This window comes from Xiphias gladius, chromosome 15, assembly GCF_016859285.1.
Source record: "Xiphias gladius isolate SHS-SW01 ecotype Sanya breed wild chromosome 15, ASM1685928v1, whole genome shotgun sequence".
NCBI lineage: Eukaryota > Metazoa > Chordata > Actinopteri > Istiophoriformes > Xiphiidae > Xiphias > Xiphias gladius.
Window position 1 is genome coordinate 25,870,331 of NC_053414.1, and position 19,199 is coordinate 25,889,529.

Consider the following 19,199-nt stretch of genomic DNA (forward strand, 5'->3'; position numbering starts at 1 on the left):
CAGTGCTTCGTGGTGGTTATTAAGTGGATTAACCCCTTTAGATTAGTCTCAGCCATTCCTCCCATCTGTCTACCGTCACACCACAAACCTGCTACTGTACAACCATCGCAGGCGAGTAACACACATCCGAGAAAAACAAAAGATGCATTCATTTCTAATGCATCTTTTGTTTTTTTGTAAAGATGAGCATGTGAGCGAATCTCCTCCCGCTGACTTAAGGCTCTGTATATCTGTGCGTAAGAGGACAGGCACACAGCATGCACACATACACTGCAAAAATGCTTTTTCACGTCACATGCTTACATTTTACTGCGGACACCCTCACACTGTGGCCTCAGCCTCACATGGAAGAGGACACGCACACACTAATCTGTGATTAGTCGTCGGTTATTATTCTCACTAGGGTGAACAGGAGACATGCAACTCTTGTACAGTACTGACACAACAAGGTGGAATTAGCGAGGCATGACTTTGAACATAGCTGTCTGTATGGAGGGACTTAGACTAAATGTATAAGTGTGTCACCCTGTGACGCGGTGGAAGGTACAACTCAAGGTGCATAAATGTCTTTTCACTGGGTTTTTGTGAAATTTGATTGAGTTTATTCTGAAGAAGGCGAAAAAGAAAAAAATGAAAAGAAAATGCAAAACACACATAAGCCTTTCTACAGAAAAGTGGGGCAAGATATGGGACAAGAGTGTAGATATTCTTCATGATTAATCCTGATATGAGACGTGCAGTTACTCATAATTACCACACCAAGGAAGTTATGTTTTCTGTACCATTTTCCTGCTTGTCTGCTAGAAAGAAGAAATCTTAAAAAAAAAAAAAAAAACACCAAAAACTCCTGAACAAATTTCATTTAAAAATTTTAAGAAGGAAAACAGATTCGCTTTTGGCACAGATAGTGCCACCAGTGGCTATTAATAAAGCCCATAACTCATGCGAAGTATCAAAGCAAAATAGTTTATTTTCCACTGGATTTCTTGGTCCTAAACGTCTCTCCATATAGGCCACTTAGTGTATCTGTATCTGCTGAATTCAAAAAAAAATATTTAAGTTGACAGTGCTGTTGAATGCATATGCAGATGACAGTGTGCAGTCTTCTACTCCAAAGGGACCCTGCTGAGTTTGACAGCATTGCATTAATCAGTGGTTCTAGGAAAACACTATGACTCGAAATCGCTGTAGCCCAGTGGTCATGAGCTTGACTTGAAATTTAGCACAGTTCATCCTTGCACAAAGCCCTAATCTTCCAGACATCATTTAGGTCATTTCTCCAAAAGAACTCTTTTGATGCAAATCTGCACCCAAATGCAGAAGCAAAACTCCTACACACTGTCTGCTGTTAAAATGATAATAATTTAAAAAAAAAGATAATGCAGCATTGATAGATGGACATGATGATCGGTATGTTTTGTCTTTTATAACCCAACTGAACATCTTTTAAATTTTGATCCCAAACAAAATATTTTTTCTTGCATCAAAGTCTGGGCTACAACTAAACCAAACTCCCAATGATTTTATTTTTTGCTTCGAGCCTCATTTCTGCCATTAAAAAAAGCACAAGCACACCACGAAACACAAATGTAAAAGTAATTTCAGCAGCTCAGAGTGTATCTTCTGTGAGTCCGCCTGGGGTGAACTGCGAGACTCATTTATATTCAGCTCTCACATGATACCATTCCCCAAATGTTAGTCAGTCAGTTGATTGAACAGTTTGCGCAGAGTAAGTTCATGTCAGGAAAGAGGCTTCATCTGGCCCAGAGCACACTGGAAGTCATTAAGACTCAATTAGCCACAAGGCCCCGGGGGCAGAGAAGGACAACAAGAAACCACAACCACAAGTGCGGAAAAAGAGACTGCTCTGCCGTCACACACGGATGCCTTAATGTAATATAAGTAGTCAGCTGAGGGTGTGGGGAGCATGGCAGTGACAGTGTTACTGTGACATTGGGTGGTGACACCTGTGCAAACTATATAGCTAATGACACACGCATGAAAGAGAGGGGTTTTTTTTAATCATTTGAAGGGGAAATACTAATGAAGACAAATCATAATGCAATACCACATAATGTACACACAGGTTGACAGAGGCTAGATAAGTGGTAGTACTCTTAGGGCAGACAAAGGGGAGGGAGATCAGAGGAAAGAACTCAAAAGTGTGGTTTCATAAGAGGCAGGGAAGAAGAAATAAAAGAGAAAGTACAAGAGAAGAGAGAAAGAACCAGCTATACACTTATACAAAGACTATTTGGGCTGAGCTCTTAGAGGTGTAACTGCACTCTTAGTGACAGTGAAGGTGTTTAAGTAGAGAAAAGTGTTTTCAAAATATGGAAATTAGAGCTCAGAAAACATGCAGCAGAACCGGCCAGACAGGTCACAATTTCTGTCGCTGACCTCCCACATTGTTTAAGGCTTCATCAAGGTGCAGAGGCAGGAGAGCCGCCTTGCTGATCCGACTCTCCTCTCCTCTTATTTTAGCTGCATTTCTGCTGGTCCTCGGTCATGATGAGTGTACGTGTTTTATTCTCATCTCAATATTATTTCTCCGGCTGCCGCAACAACATTGGGTCCCCAAAGAGATTTCGTCTGGACTTGCTTTGTGTCGGCCAAAATATAGGTCACTGCTGAAAAAGACGAAGTTTGACTGGAGGATAAACCAGTTGTTTTTCTTTGAGCTGAACCAGGATGAACGGAGCAGGACAAAATTCTCAAAGTGGCTGTGTCTGGCTCCACCTTGTGGTCAAACTACAACCATTGTGTTTATCCAGATAGTTGCTGTATATCACAACTGAAACTATCACACCCTTGCTGGCCTGCAAAGCTTGAGCTCAGATCAATTTTCTAAACAATTATTATAAACTGAAGCTTAAATTTGATATTTAACACAATGGTGGACCTTATGTTGGTACCAGCATGTACCCATCACATTGGTGGAAATGGGCTTCCATGGGTTTCTATGTGAAGGACTTGGGACACATTTTCCAGCAAAAATCAACGCAATGAGAATGGATTAGTTCAACGTCACTAGTCTATATTGTGCTAGCTGGCAGGCTGATAACGATGCTACGCTTTATAAATCCTATTTCAAATAAACTTAATGCTAGTCAAATTATAGTCTCACATAGCCAGACCTATCTCGTCACTTCATTTTAGAGTCACATGTGGTCTACAGTCTGAAATATAGTTTATAGCCAAACTATATTAACATTGTAACTTTGGTTTTTATCGACATGACGCCGGTCATTCATGTCCAGTCTTGTGTATGTCCCGTCACTGGTTTGGCTGATGCCCAGGATGCTCGCCGGCACCTACCGACGAAGTGCGAACACACGGTCTAGCGCGAGCAACGGGGTACTGACTGCAGTTCACTTGACGGCCACCAGGGTCATTTATAACAAGGGTTTTCTAAATGATACACATAGAACCGTTAAGCAATACAATACATTAAAAAAAAAAAAAAATTACAACTCGTGCACAATGGTAAATTGTAATCTGGCTTTATTAGGGGACATTTAATACTAATTATAAACAAAGTGCTCAGATTAAGATTTAAAATAAAGAATGTCAAAATAAAATGAGAACAAAGACATATAGGCTTAAATTATAATGTGCATAATTTTGACAACATCACTTACGTTTCAAACACAATAAAAAGAGAATTGACAAGAGGGTCTACTAAGAGAGTCAGAAGTAAGACAGAGAGCAGAAGTCACACCGTAGACTCCTTCATACTTTGCAGCTGCAAGACCTCAAGACCAACCTGTAACCTCACTTTTAACAAGCCTCAGTAGCTTTAAAACTGGATTCAGTGATGCAAAATTTGGCGCAAAACTAGGCAGAGTCTCCACCAGTGTGTGTGTGGGGTTTAAATTGTTTTTTTCTTTTGTTTTTTTTTTCTTAAATCGTTCAAAACAGGGAGGTGAATCACTGTGTGCATCTTCCAATGACTGGAAAGCAACGAATTTTAATCATATTTATTTAACGACCACACCAATACTCAGTATTAGTACTTGCAGAAAGCTGCCCTGTAGTTTTGGGGAGTATTTCACATCACTGAGGTGATCATTCATGTCACATAAACTCACATACTGAGACTCTTCATTTTCACATGCAGGAATCCTTCAGGTAAATCTCCATCACAACACTGTACACAGGCAGGTGGAGTCAGCTATATTCCACTCCTGGCAAAAGGCCTGTTCTTGTACTTTCCTTCTGAGTTAAATTGCTCTGGATTACAAACTAAAGTGATCAGTAGTCTCGCCTGAATCCCAGCCTTCACCATCAGTACCATACAGCGGAGATACCTCCCATGTCAACATTTCAGCTCTTCTTTGAACCATCTGAGATAAACACCACAGCCCAGGCAAGACCACTGAATATAAACATTTATAACATGCCAATTCTGCTCACATACAAAGTCTCCTTCATTAAATAACTGCAGACAGTGAAAATCTGCTTTCTTCATTCAAACTAATACAATCTTCAGTTGATCTTATCGAGATACCAAAGCAAACAAACAAACAAAACAAACATTTTTATCATACCACTTTTGCTCTAAAAGCTGAATACTGGAGTGCATTAAATACTTTAAGTTGATAAAATTACATTAAAAACATTTAAATTCTCAACTAAAAGACGACTGAATACTTATTACTTACTATCTCTGGACAAATAAAATCTCCATCGTCACTGTTCTTCACTTTTGACCCAGATCATTTTGATACTCATCAACTAACAGTGAGCATCCCATACTTAGTGATTCTGACTAGCTTTTCTTCATTGTGTTGAGTGTAGTTGGGAAACTCAGCAGTTCCTGTTCCTCATTCAGCCAAACAAGCTGAAGGAACAGTCCCACGTCTGCTGTACGAGTCCGAGGCAGGAAACTTCATAGCGGTCTGTAGGCCTGACTCTGCAGCCGCACGGCCACATTTATCATCATGTTCCACTGGAAAGTCATGATAGAGGACTGTTTGTCAGACCAGCTGCTCCTGATGTTTGTAATTAGCTGCAGTGAAAGCTGACGTGTTCTACCAGTGGTGGATCGGGAAAAGTGGTCCTGGGTAAATGTGGTTCATTTATCCGAAAATGGTGGTGATAAGATGACAGAGTTCTTCTTGGTGTCTCTCTTCTGTATACTTGGACATTTTCCTAAAATTCAGACTATTTCGTGGTATAACACATTTCAATGTTGCCCCCAGTAAAGACGACTTCCTGCTGAGAACTCCTTCACGTTACATTTTCAGTCGAAGCTCTCGGGTTTCCTGGGATTCTCAATGATGGAGCGGCTCATACCTGCTGCATAGTGACAACCTCACGATGATGAGTGGGCACTAACAGCCACAGGTGGGTTGTTGGGTTCTTGTTGCAGATGAGCAGCTCCTCCGTCTTCTGGTTGTACTCCCAAACTTCAGTAAAGGACAGGTGCTTATCACTTGGCGTTGCGGCTCTTGGGTTGAGCTCCAGGGCTGGAGGAAGAGCCGAGGTGTCTCCTGTGGCTCCTCCAGTGCTGGCGCAGGACAAAGTCGTAGTTGGCATTGGTGCACATGGCGTAAAATACATTGGCTTTGTCGGGGATCTGGAGCTCTGAGGCAGAAAGAGGAGTGCAGGGATGAAGCGCTGCAATTTGTTTTCTCTCAGTCTACATATTTCATTTCCTACATTTCTCAGAATTATATGGCGAACAGTTGTCGGAAATGTCTCCATTTGAAATCTACTTAAAAAGAACAACCTAATCGAGGGCTGTGAAGAGCAAGAGTTTTTTTTTGCAGTAGAGAGTTTAAACTCTTCCTGGTTTAAGATTAAATATTGGCATACATTTAGCCAATTTATACAGTTTACACAAAAATGTTGCAGGTTGATTTTTCTTTTTAGTGCAAAAGAAAACATGGGGATGACTCCTGCTCAAAGTTACAGAGAGTTTTTATGTTTTAACCAACGTCTGATGATGGGCAGCTTTGTTATTCAGTACATAATCAGTTGGTAATACCACTACAGCTCATACAGAAACAAATACATAATTGGAAAGACCTGCTCAGTAGAAAGAAGCTTTGAAGTTAATCCTATTCAGAGCAGGTTATATCTTTAGCCGGAAGAGATTAGACTGTTTGAGGCCTGAGGAGATATTTACCTTTCCCATTGTTGAGCATCTGGCAGAGGCTGAAGTCATGGCAGCTGACATCCTCCATGTTGTGTTTCTCAATAGCTCTCATAATCACCTGAGGTGTGTGGTCCTGACTGGTCAGCTGGAGAGCAAAGAGCACAGTGAGAGTCGGTACCTTACATCTGCCTTCAGAACACGTATTAACCTGAAAATGACGTATTTGAAAGCCTGTAATTTTATTTCCAAAGGAGTATGAGCCATAAACAGAGTGATGTTGTTTACAGATATACCAACGATGCAATGACGTTACCCATAACTAAAAAGAATATAAAAGATTATAAAAAAGCTTCTAACATAATAATATAAAGTAAGAACACTGTAATTCTTAGTTACCTAATTCCAGTCATTTATCGAGCAGAAATGCCAATTATTCTTTTCTTCGTTTCATATCATTAGAAATTTTGTATTTGGGGATGAATAAATTTTGGGCCTGGTTACTTGCAGTGAACAGTCAGTCATCATTTTACATTTTAATAGATTTATGAGTAGCAGAAAAATACTCAATTGATTTATAGCTTTGACGGTGGAAATAATTGTTATTTGCAGCCAAAATGGATAATGTTGCTTTGTTGATACAAGCCGAAGGATTCATCCGTAAGTCTTGGGCTGTTAACAGCATTTCAGTTTTCAGTATTTGCAAATGCCGCTGGTAACACTGCTAAACTGTTAAGATTTCTGATCACGCACAAAGTCCTTATTGACAGGAAATTAGGCAACGCCAACTCCTCACACTTCTGCTTTCCTTTTTTTAAAAAGTGTTGAACTAAAAATCGACCAGCAACAGGCTGGCTGACTTGAGTAAAACGTGGCTACAGTTCCACTGTCCTTACCAGAATGCTCTTGTAAACATTTCCATTGCTGACAGACTCCACACTGACCCTGATGATACATGAGTCAGCGACTTGTTTGTTGTAGACGGGCAGTGAGGCCTGAGGAGAGCAGCTGGGGGATGATGACTCAGGGCTCAGCGCCAGAGAGGAGGAGCTGAGGTCTGGTTGAGAGAAGCTGCAGGAGGAGCTGGAAAGACTGGGAGAGGAGGAGGAGAAGTCCTCTGCTACGTTGTGAAGAGAACCCGACAGAGACTGAGGGGGAGCCAGAGGAGAAAATGTGAATATTTGGCTCCAATTTTAAGCTAGTTTCCCCAGTTTGTCCCTGCTGACCACAAACACAGAGACGGGAAACAGTTGGTGCGCATACCTTGAATTTGAGTCTGAGGGGGGAGGGCTGTGGGGCGGAGAGGTCCTCCATGTCTGAACTGCTGGAGCCGGAAGACGACACACTGATCTGATCAGCGTGGGTCTTCCTGAGGGAGCTGTCACTGACTGTTCGCAACCTGCACCAACACAATTTAAGCACTTTTTCACTACACAGCAGCTAAAATCCTTTTTTTTTTTTTTTTTTTTTTAAAACTGGAAAGAAGAAGCACATTTTTGTTTGTAAGCAACCATTGGATAACATATTATTAAGCAAATACTGAGTTCTCTGTGTTAAAGTTTGATTCCAGCAGTAGGGGAGTTTTTTTATGATCATTACTTCAGCCATCTATCATTTAAAACATGGAAAATTATGTAATGTTATATTTGTTTGTTAGTTAACAGGACATATCAAAACTTCTGGCCCATCTATCCCTTAATTTGTCTATTACAAATTGTACTTTGATACAGATCCAAATTTAGATGCTGATTGCAATGTGTGTAACACTATGTACTACTACCTTTACTGTGTGAATAAATTTCAAGACAACTTAAAGTTGATCTTCCAGACTTACGAGGCGAGCTTCTTAGTGAGCAGACGACTGCTCCATGAGTTGGGAGAGCTGGGACAGACGTCCAAAGGAGGCTCCAGCTCACGGGACAGCTCGTAGCTTCAGAATACAAGAAAAGCAGAGACTAATACATGATGCAAGTGGTTTTAATTGTCTTTATATTGTACTTCAGGGGTGTCAGTGTGTGCCTCACCTCTCCTGGTCTGTGAGCAGCGTGTGCGCCTGCAGCCAGGCGGTGATATGAGGGTTCGCTGGTAGGCTATAGTGGGAACAGGAAGTCTGAAGCTGTCGAATATGGGAAAGAATCTCAAACTCCTAACAGAGACAAATAAATATAGCAAGGCCCAGGTTAGCTCCATGAGTAGAAAAGAATAACAGAGCAGAAAGTCAAAATCAAAATTGAGGATGTTGGTAGTCATGTAAGACACCACTAGGTGGCGTCACATACCCGTCTGCGCTTCTCAAAGTTGATGAGTCCACCCTGTGAAAAAGAGAAAACAATGAGCGCTATATGGCATCACAAATCTATTAAAGTACCATAAAAAGAGCAACCAAAAAGGGGAGTTGAGCTTGCGGATGTGATGTGTACTTGCCTCCACAGTGTCCGTCAGTGCTGTATCCAGCATGGTGAGGACAGTCAGGTAAGTGCCCAGGTACGGCACAACACCACTGCTGCAGGTCTGTGGACGAAAATCAAGCCAAATATTGACATTTTATTATTTCATATATTATGTAATTCAATATATTTGCAGCTAAATGCAATGTCAATGAAAATAACTGACATAGAAATATGCACACACACAAGTGAAAACACAAGACCACCACTATTTAAACAGAGTGAATATGGGGGTATAAAACATTACACACAGCCTCACCCGGACTAAGTAAACTACCCAACTGTGGGAAACGGCTTTTATAGCCTCTCCTATGTCAGGGAGAATACTAGCAGTCTGGTGAGGTTTAAGCGTGAAAACTGTTTCCATTAAACTAACACACTGAAAAAGAAGGAACTGGAAATCTGATGTCTATTTTAGCAAGGTATATCATCTTGAAAACATGTGACTTTTAGGGAAGCAGAACTGATGATCCAGTCTGAGAGAAATGAGCCTCTGCCTTTCATTTTTTACTGACTGGCATAGCTGACACATTCACTTCATTTTGGTGGTCAAAACCAAAACTGAGGGTCTACAAGGTTATTTCAACAGAAATGGACTATTTCCTTACCATCTGTCTGGACACTGAGCAGAGCTGCAGGGATTTAGAGCCCGGGGTGGCACCGCTGTCTGGGTGACTCCCATCCTGCGGAAAATAGACGACAGTCGTGTCAGATAGGACAACATAACTCAAATTCAGGGTGTTAATGTGAGAGAGGTGGATGTGAGATGACAACAATGCAGCGTTGTTTACACCCTCAGGGGTGTGTGTGTGAGAGTGTCTGTGTGTACGCTAGGGGAGTATTCGACAGTATGTACTCAATTATAATAAATGCCTGCTGATTAGCACTGGGGCCCAACTAGCCACTTTAGTTTGTGGTTTTATTTGTGTTGGCGACTAAGAATGGCCTTTTCATTACTTTATAGAAACTGGGCTGCTGATAACGGGAATATCACTAAACACACATTCTTATCAGTTGTTTTTCACAGGGGACAAAGGAGAAAGAGTAGCAAGTGGACTGGAGACTAAACATATATTCAGACTTGTTATTTAAAGTTAAAAAAAAAAAAAAAAATAAAAAAAGAAGAGATCAGACCATTAAGAGGATAACTAATTAACTATTGGAGGCCATTTGGGCACAATACATTCAGCGAGGGGATTTATTTTATTAGGTGCTTAAGAACCTTTCTGACAGATTGACATGTGTTTAACACTTTTCATAATGTCCACAGTGAAATCTTCAAATATCTTGTTTCGTCTTACAAACAATGAAAAACCCAAGACAGTCAGAAAAAAAAGCAGCAAATCCTTACATTGTAGAAGCTACAACCAGAGAATGGTTGGAGATTTTGACTGATTATACAACCATAATGATTCATTGATTACCGAAATACATGTAGTTGCCAATTAATTTTCTGTTGATCAAGGTGCCCTGTGTAAAAGGAAAAACGGGCAGAAGCTGGTAGAGGCTGCACAAGCACCAAGAAGTCAAACAAAGCTACTGCGCGGCACACTACCTGTTATTAGTGCAATTTAGCCAGGTTCAATCATGAAAACACCCCTCCACCGATGCCTCTGGAAAGAACTGGCCCAGTTGTTGAAATAATAACTGTACGGATCTGTATGCCTCATCACTTAGGCAGGGCCGTCAGTCCACAGTGTTCCACATGTGTGCTTATGTCAAAAACGCAGGTGCTTACCTCGACGAGGATCCCTCTGGTGGTTAGCACACAGTTTTCGTTAGGGAAAGTATCACACAGGTGGTCAAAGGTGGCCATGCTTTCCCTGAAACAAAAACATTTTCAGTCTCTCAAGACAGTTTTCCTTTTGTAGAGTCAACATTCACCTTGAGCAAGACGGCACGCTCATCAGTGTGAACCATTATGGAATTGATTTACTATCTTTATTCTCTCAGCCAAGTTTCACTGCTCGTTTTCACTTTGTGTTCTAAAAAAAAGTAAGTCAGTGGTTTATTTGACAGAACTCTGCTTTTTCTAAGTTCTGAGTAAAACGACCCTGAGGCCTCTTGAAATCGTTCGCTGACCTGCTGACGGCAGCCCAGGTCTTCTTGAGGCGATACACAGCGTTGGACTGCAGGGCTGACAGGATGGCCCTCAGAGAGGAGAAATTCTTCAGCTGTCTGCACTCCTGCAGAGACACATGATGCCGCTTTGTTATGCCGCTTTGACAAAATTACATTCATTTATGTCAGTAACTTGATATTATTTTTCTACGCTGACCTGTGCAATGGCGATCCACCTCTCGATGATGCGTGCTCGGTGGGCGGGGCTGGCGTGCGAGCAGCGAGGTGAGCTCGGGGCAGTGGAGGGGTACAGGAAGGTAGAGGAGGAGGTGGGTGATGAGACGGGAGAGGAAGTGGGAGGGCTGGGTGAGGACGGGCAGAGGAGTGAGGTGATGACACGGTTGGTGACGGCGTTGAACTGGGAGATGGTGGCGCGGACGGTGGGCGCCAAGTTTCGGTTTTCTTTCTTGTCGCGCTGGGACCAGACGCAGCCCAGGCAGTGGAAGGGAACCACTCTGACAAACAGATCCTGTGGCAGAGACGAGGGACACGGAGACACAATGTGAAAGAGCAACCCACGGTGACGTGGAAATGAGCTTTGAGATATTTGTTAATGAAACCTACAGCGTCCAGCCTGGTCAGCTGCTCCGCTATGTCTCTCGTAGGGAAGTCCATAAAGCTGTATCTGTCTTCCTCTTTAGCAGACGTCTCTCCTCCATCCTCCTGATCTCTGGGCTCCTGCTGCAATGAGTCACAGCCGTGCGGTGACGCAGACTGGCTGCAATCTGTCAAACACACCGAATCATAAATGACAAGGAAACATGGACAAACGTGCAATAATGCGTTAGTCGGATGAGAGGAAAAAAAATGCTGCCAAAATCACCGTGTTAAACATGACAAGTTTAGTTTTTTTTATTGAGGCCATTCATTTCACTGATTTCAATCATTCCTATGTCAGCACAGTGAGCATAATTGTACTGATGTGAAATTTAAAGTGAATCGCCTTTTTCTTTATTAAAAAGAGTAACAGAAAAGGTATTCTAAATGATCTGCAGTTTAATGGGGATATGTCTACTATCCTTGTTCGGATATATAGCGACCCACAGTTCAGCTGAGGTCGACATAATGCGACAGGAGACTGTTAGGGTGAATTGCTCGAGCATTTATTAAATAATGTTATTGCTCTCCTTACTATCTCACTACTCATCTGTAGCATCCCTTCATTCTAATCCCTCCTTTTTTTTGGACTGTATGAAAATCGCAGAGCTGCTGAACAGAGTTCTCGGCAATCTGGAGCTGTGAATCTGCTGTGGACAAAAGGGTGGTTCATTTATAATATAAGCAGTGGAGTGTCACAGATAGATAGTCCGCAAAACCTTATTCCTTCAATGTGAAAATTTATGCAGCAAGGTGCTTATACTCAATACATCATGTATCTACAGTACACAAGCACAGACGCCAGAATGACACCACTGTGGCTGCAGTTCATGCGTTGTGGTGGCAGGATATAAACAAACAGTACGTAATTGCATCTCTTCTTTCTCCATACCTTGCTCCTGGAGCCTCTTGAGCAGGGTCTCAGCAGTCTGAGCCAGACGTCTGAAGCAGAGGCGATGCCGCAGGTGCACACACAACAGCCTGAGGGCCTGGTACTGAGGGGCTTCACGGAAGTCTTCGCTGTATTCCTCCAGCCACAGCCGAATCACTTGGGGTAAAGTACTGAGGGAAGGGAGCTGAGGTTAGTTCTGCTGAGATTAAGAGAGGCCTGGACAACATCGCCATCATTTGTGACAGATTTGGAAAAAATTATATGTATTATAATGTGGGGCAAAGTCTGGGGTATGGGATAATGTTAGGCTTTGATTTTACTACATTAAACTCAATTATCAGAACTCAATTTGGACTGAGGGCAAAACCCAACTTATCTTTGTTAACAGAGGAGTGACCACACTCACCTATGAGGGCAGACGGTGTTATCAAGGTTGGCGATTGAGTCGTCTCTGTGGAAAAGGGAAAAACACAATGATCTATCACCTGACAACTACATGATCAGACATCACCGTGACATGGTGACAGAAAACACCCCATAAACAGCAGCGGACCCAGCGTTGATCCTCTGTAACAATGTCCTGCAACACTTTAAGTCCCTGTAGAGACACTGTGGCCTTGTTACAGGGTCCGGAGAGTAGACAAAACAATGTCGCCCTAAGGGATTAATAATGGCACCTTCAAAATATATGTGCAGTAGAACCGAAGCACGGTGCCGTGCGCTCTCACCTGTAGAAACATGGCCAGAGTTTTATATCAGGGTCTTTACAGCATCAAAATGCGACAAACAAACCTGAAATTTTACATCAGGGTGTTTGTGCACAATGAAAAGTAATAGGTCACGTTTAGGGAGCGAATCATAGAATGTGAAGTTTGGAGATAATAAAATAATAACAAATCATCCTCAACTTCAAAACCAGTTACAGTTACAGTAAAGGTCAGGTGGTCTATAAATTAATGACAGCAACAAAATGTTACATCCTGTGTAGCAAAGAAGGGAAAACACCCATCCCAGGTTGTCCTGAGGCTGACCTCCCAGATAGCTCACAGGAAACCTGTTGCCACCAGCACCACAGATATGAGGGCAACTGTTTGACAAATATCAACTGTGCAGTCCGAATGGCCAGTGTCAATCAGGCAGCAATTTGCAGCACATTAAGCAAAGGTGAACTTCGCTTAAAGAACCGATAGAGAAGAAGAAGAAAACTTCCTTGGGAAAGTTTTTACAAATGGCCCCTTGGGGAGTACTAATAACCATGGAGTCTTTTTGTGACTAATCCTGCCATGTATTAGTTGCAGACGAACATTCCTGCAGCTGAGTTCTTCGTCAAATTAAGAGCCAGCGCACTGTGAGCTCCCTGAGCCTCGGTTAAGCGGAGAAGGTGCTCCGCTGGGTGTGGAGGGCGTAGTCATGACCACTCTGGAATGGAACAGAGCTCCTGGGTGCTTTGTTTGGCTGATGACGATCATACCTGTCATAGAAACTTGCCCCGCGTCCATAGAGATTCTCTTTGTGAATATCTGAGGCGACGTAAAGCTGGTGTGACGTTGCTGTCTCCTTGGGAACTTGATGTGGCGTGTTGTTAAACTTGGTTGCGCGTATGCTCTACTTACATTTGCACACAGTGACGACTTTTTTAAAAAGTAGCACGAGCTGTGTCAACAAGTTAAGAGGCAAATACTAAATCCCTAAAATCTATACCTGGCTTCTGATAACGTGAGGTGTCACTGGCTCCAATAACTTTTAACTGATGCCACTTTGCAAATAGTGAAATTAGTACAGTACAAATCAGTTTAGATTTAGCCTTTGGAATTGATTTCCCCAAACACAAAATATAGGCACTTTTAAATCTAACTGCACTTATTTGCTTTCTTGCCAAGACCTCGATGAGAAGATCAACACCACTCATGCCTATGCATTAAATATGAAGCTACAGCCAGCAGCTGGTTAACTTGGCTTAGCATAAACACTGGAAACTAGCAGAAACAGCTACCTGGCTATGTCCAAGGGTAATAAAATCCCCGATGAGACTGCCACCTGTCATTTTTCACCTAAAATACGTGGCTTTTGTCACGTTTGGACAGAGCCAGGCCATCCCTTCCCCCGTTTCCAGTCCCTATGCTAAGCTAAGAGAGAAGCTGCCGGCGGTAGCTTCATATGAGCATTATAGAAATGAAAGTGGTATTAACCTCACCTAGCTCTCGGCAAGGAAGCAAATAAGCGTATTTTCCCCAAAATGACAAACGATTCTTTTAAAAACAGGGTCTCCATCAGGAGAAATCCTTAGTGCTAAACTGAGTGGATCCGTCTTAGTCCAGTGTCAACAATGACCTAATATGTAGGCTGACAGACCAGCTGACTGTGCCCTCATGGTTTTTGTTAACATATGTCTCAGTTCAACAAAATTCTGCAGAGCCTCGGTGTGGACAGTTTCTCACCTCTCAAACAGCAGCTCAATGAGGGTGCTGGTGGAGGTGAAGGCACTATGGGTGGAGAGGAAGACACGGACGAAGTCGGGCTCCTGGTGTCCGGGGTCCAGCAGGTGGGTGACCAGACGCTCCAGGGTGGCGGCCTTCAGCCTGCGCACCTTCACCGTGTGGTACTGGATGAAGCTGAAGGCTGTGGGGAACTCGGCCGCATCTGAGCTCGGTAGGACGGGCTCCCTCCGCAGCGTAATGCCAAACACGGCCCCGTCCTCCTCCTCCTCCCCCCACTCCTGCACCGGGTCCTGCAGGGGAGAACGCAACTTCGTCAGGATCTAGTACATAATAACCCAAAAACATGATACAGCCTTTTTTGCTCATTTTTAATGACAGTCCGGATAATACACACTATTACATAACGCTCTTGAAAGCTTGTCTGTCACAAGACATAACAGAAATACAATAATTCACTGAACTTTATAGGGGAAACTCTTAGAAGCAGTGCGCGTCTTTTTCTCAATATAATCTTAATCTGTGTAAATACACGCATTGAAGAAATGAGAAGACGCTAAATAGCCTCGGTATGTTTCAAGAATTCCCTCTACCTGATAACTACAATCACAGCTTTCTGAACAGCCACGCGGCTCCTTAGACGCAGGCTGCTTGACTGAACCACTGTGACTTTCTCACATATCGGCAACAAATGCCTCATGGTGAATGCAATAAGCCTTCAGACTGGGCAATTTCACCAAAAAGGTCAAACTCAACGTCAATTAACCTCATTCCTAAGACTCTGCCTGTGACCCGGCCTTGAACTCTGACGTGGACGGACACCTGGTGACTGCACTAACAATTTGGCAAAGAGGCATTCGCTGCCATCCGTGTATACATCCAATGAACACGAGGAGAATTTATTGAACCACGACAAAACCATGTTTTTCCTTCATTCAAATTCTAACAGAAGCATCACATTTACCGTCACGTAACTGACAAGTGTTTTTGCATCTGAACTGGTCTTGAAGGGGAGAAGTAAAGACATGTTTCTCTGGCTCTTTAATGAGCGCGAATGATAAGGACAACTATTATATAATAACAAGCCCTGCATCAGGGTGATTTATTTCATTAAGAACATCTTCTTAGGTCAAAGTGTTTTACGCTTTGTTTTACTGAACAAAACCTTACCATTTTCAAAAGATAACCTGTATATTCTCAAGCATTTAATGTCTTATAGTTGTGGTTAACACATGAGGACTGAGAAAACAAATACCTCCAGATGACAGTTTTTGATATCCATACTACTGACGATGAACAATGACATTCAATAATGGCCCAGCACTAAATGATGGATTTTTTTCTGTAACACCACATGTGGAAATACCAGGGCAAGAGGCGAGAAAATGTCTGAAAATCATCCATGATATATGTAACTGAGGAGGAAACTGCTCAAACCTAAAAATACACAGTTATTTTTTTTTACAAAGCGGGAATTCCACCTGTACTGTCAGGTTAGAGGGACAACTGAGAATAAAAAAGAGCAATTAAGGATATAAATAATTTAGATCAAGTCTTGCAGCGGGTGTGTCTATTATTTTGTCCACTTAGTTTGCATTAGTGAGAGTAGAACAGTCTCAACAAGAGCCCAGAGGTGGCGGTTGTCAGAATGAACGACGTCTGGTCGCCAGTCCATCTTCAACAAGTAGCCGTAGCCCTGGAGTGAGGCTCCGTCACCGCGCTGCTCGAGAGCATGTGTCCCATGCGGGGCTGCCCTGTGTAACCGCGGGCTCATCTGGCACGCGCCTGACTAAAGAGGCAGACCGCGCTCGAAAGGCACCTGACATCGCGTGAGACAGAACCTGTTGGGGGGGGGCAAGAAGCTCCGCGCGAGCCGCCAGACACAGCGAGACACCGGTGGATCTGCACCGAGGCGGGACCCATTGTTTCATCGTGTTGGTCCTGGTGACCACACAGAGGAGAATCAGATTCACATGTAGCTGAGAACTCACGTTACCATGAGGAAGAAGAAGAAAAAAAAAAGAAAAAAAGAGAAGTTGGACAAAGGGACATAGTGTGGGGTCCACCCGGACTCCGGTCCACTGGACATCTCATTAAACCTACCATGGATAAGTGCCATTTTCCCATGGTCATCGTGCTCCTGCGAGCGACCCCAAAAAAAAAAAAAGTCCCCAAAGTCTCTGTCTCTAAACACGAGCAGCGGGGGGCGGCAAGTCAGGGAGTCCGCTCCGTCCTCCGGCGCTTCCCTTCAGTCTGAATTACTTCGGACATTTTTCCTTCTTGAGAGCTACCGCGACAAGTTGCGCGATGGTCCAAGGCCGAACTGCGTCCAGGCGCCGCAGCCGAGCAGGCGACAGTGGAGAGGAGAGCGAGGAGGACGGGGAGCGAGCGCTGTCTCCCCGGGTGTGGCTAATGAGACAGGTGTGGGCGGGCTCGAAGACCTTGGGCCAGTGAGAACAAGAGGATAAATGGCATCATTTATTGCCTAATGCAGATTTTAAATATGAGATCGTTACTGCTGATATCGTTGTAAGTAGCGGGTCACCCAGAAAAATCCAATAAAAGGAAAAGTTACATGGCTACCCCAAAGCTCGTCCCAGTTATCGGTGCTGTTGTCACAGAGGCGGCCAAGTACTGCCGCCATTCTCAGCACGGGTGGAGGTAGCAGCACACACGTGGTCAACCTCTGAGCTCAGCGGTGGGAGAGCGTTCGAAAACACGTGCAGGAACGATTTCGCATTGCAAAGACACTCAAACACCAGAGGAGAGTTCATTCAGTCCACATAAAGTATTACTGGGAGAAAAGAAAACACCTTTTTCCTCTGAAAAATTAGCCCTGTCAGAGTGGCGTTTAGCAACGGAACGTTTTAGGTGGTCCCCATCGCCCCTGAAATGGAGAACAGTATTAAAGGTTCATTCCTACACAAGGGAAGTTACTGTATATATTCAAAAGGCATTATAATGTCTTGCAATAACAACAGGCATGAGAAACTGTGAGCGTGACCATAATACTTGACAAGGTCAAGTGACACGTACAATGATTTATAAGGACTAGTTTTTGCACGAAAAGGTTGAGAGGTTCTAGGACTAAGACTTGTGAGGTTTTGTCACTGATAAGGCGTCCAACAGTGTGGTGTGGTGTGTGTGTGTGGCTCCGGGAAGGCCAGTGTTCCCCGCCAGAGGCGAAGGCTGCGGCAGTATGCGTTCCGGAGATGAATGTAGCCTCACTTTTCTCGAGGCAGGTAAGAAAAAGTGCAGCCACGACCTCACACATTACAACCACCCTTAATTTTTGTAAGACCTTGAAACCTTTCAGGCAAAAAAGAGAAAAGAGCTCAGTTATTCTGATGCTTGACTGTCTACCTTATGACTTATAAGTGTTGTTATAAGACACATAATGCGTCATGACTTTTTTGGGGGTACATTAATACCCATGTGTGATAGTGAATTATGTGAATAAATTACATTTTTTTGTTTTTCTAAACCACAAACACTGAATCCAAGTCTCAGTGTTTTGGTTGTGTTCCAGCTTTAGGCCCCCCCGTGACTGTCCCAGATTTTATCCCTGTCGACATATCGTACCCAAACTTTTCCCCCTCTAGAAACACATCGCAGAGACATCTGGTGGCCAAACATCGAAGAGATTGGGTCTCAAATGATCCAATTTCCTGAAGTTCTCTACCTCGATGGAGAGCAGCCTCGGCAGCTTTAAACAATCAGGAAATGTTCAATCAGGAAATGATGATTTTCAGCTTTACAGAAACACAGGAAGCGATGTAATGCAAGATACTAAAGGAATGATTTCTATCAACTGGAATTGATTTTAGGCCAACACCCTCATGCCACGGACAATGCATTTCAGTGCCTCTGCCTCTAAAGAATCCAGTCGGGTCAGTTTTTCTCGGGTTCCTGCCCATGGTGTCACAGGAGTGGCAGGGACATACCACGTGAAACAGGTCTGAAAAGTGACTTTCAACTTTGTGACTTCGAAGAGGCACAAATCCGTCAAATTCTTAGGGACTGGAAACACTGAATTACCAACATGCAGAGTTTTGAACTGACAAGAAGCAAATCATTATCGTAGCAGTGACACGCAGAGCAGATGGGATGTGTCTTCAATCAAGCTGTCCACCGCTCTTTCTGCTCAAAGAGAAGAATGAGCGTTTTGTTTCTCTAATGAGTTTCTGTCTCTCTGTGGGCTGAAAATCTAACCATCATTCTCCCAGGTCTGCCGATGCCACCCATTCTTCCAACAGGAGGCTGAACAAAAGAGCAGAGAGACGGGGCCAGGAGAGACCTCAATTAGTTCTGATTAGACACATGACTGGGTGACGAGGTGGCAGGCAGGCAACAAGCGGAGGCGTGCCTGCAAGATGAGGGCGAAACATGCTGGGTGAAGTTATGCCCTCAGAACCTCACATGACTCAAAGGCTTCTTTTAGCCGAAGACGACACACTTCAACCATGGGAGTGCGATACCGTAAACTTCCTGGAGATTCTGCTATAACTTCATAACTACTGTTGTTGATGACGCCTTCAGCGGAAAAATGTGTTCGCCTCAACGGGAATAATAGTGGAAGTTCCCAGAGAAAAACCTGCTGTTGACGA

General features: G+C 43.4%; 1 protein-coding gene and 1 long non-coding RNA gene across 2 annotated transcripts; one reads left to right on the top strand and one right to left on the bottom strand.

The window, feature by feature from the left end:
- Window positions 1-3,487: 3,487 nt before the first annotated feature.
- On the bottom strand, window positions 3,488-17,273 carry rgl3a (ral guanine nucleotide dissociation stimulator-like 3a). The gene is made up of 17 exons (XM_040146088.1): window positions 16,696-17,273; window positions 14,596-14,885; window positions 12,564-12,608; window positions 12,158-12,327; window positions 11,233-11,393; window positions 10,826-11,137; window positions 10,630-10,733; window positions 10,286-10,370; window positions 9,156-9,230; window positions 8,525-8,611; window positions 8,380-8,412; window positions 8,125-8,246; window positions 7,935-8,030; window positions 7,364-7,499; window positions 6,997-7,248; window positions 6,134-6,248; window positions 3,488-5,589 (listed from the first exon to the last, which is right to left on the bottom strand). Exons 1-17 carry the CDS (start codon window positions 16,723-16,725, stop codon window positions 5,435-5,437), a joined length of 2,268 nt encoding a protein of 755 aa, XP_040002022.1. The 5' UTR covers window positions 16,726-17,273; the 3' UTR covers window positions 3,488-5,434.
- A 205-nt stretch (window positions 17,274-17,478) lies between these two features.
- On the top strand, window positions 17,479-18,803 carry LOC120800187. Its single transcript, XR_005708958.1, has 2 exons — window positions 17,479-17,834; window positions 18,195-18,803. It is a non-coding gene; the product is annotated as an uncharacterized LOC120800187 (long non-coding RNA).
- The last annotated feature ends 396 nt before the right edge of the window (window positions 18,804-19,199 follow it).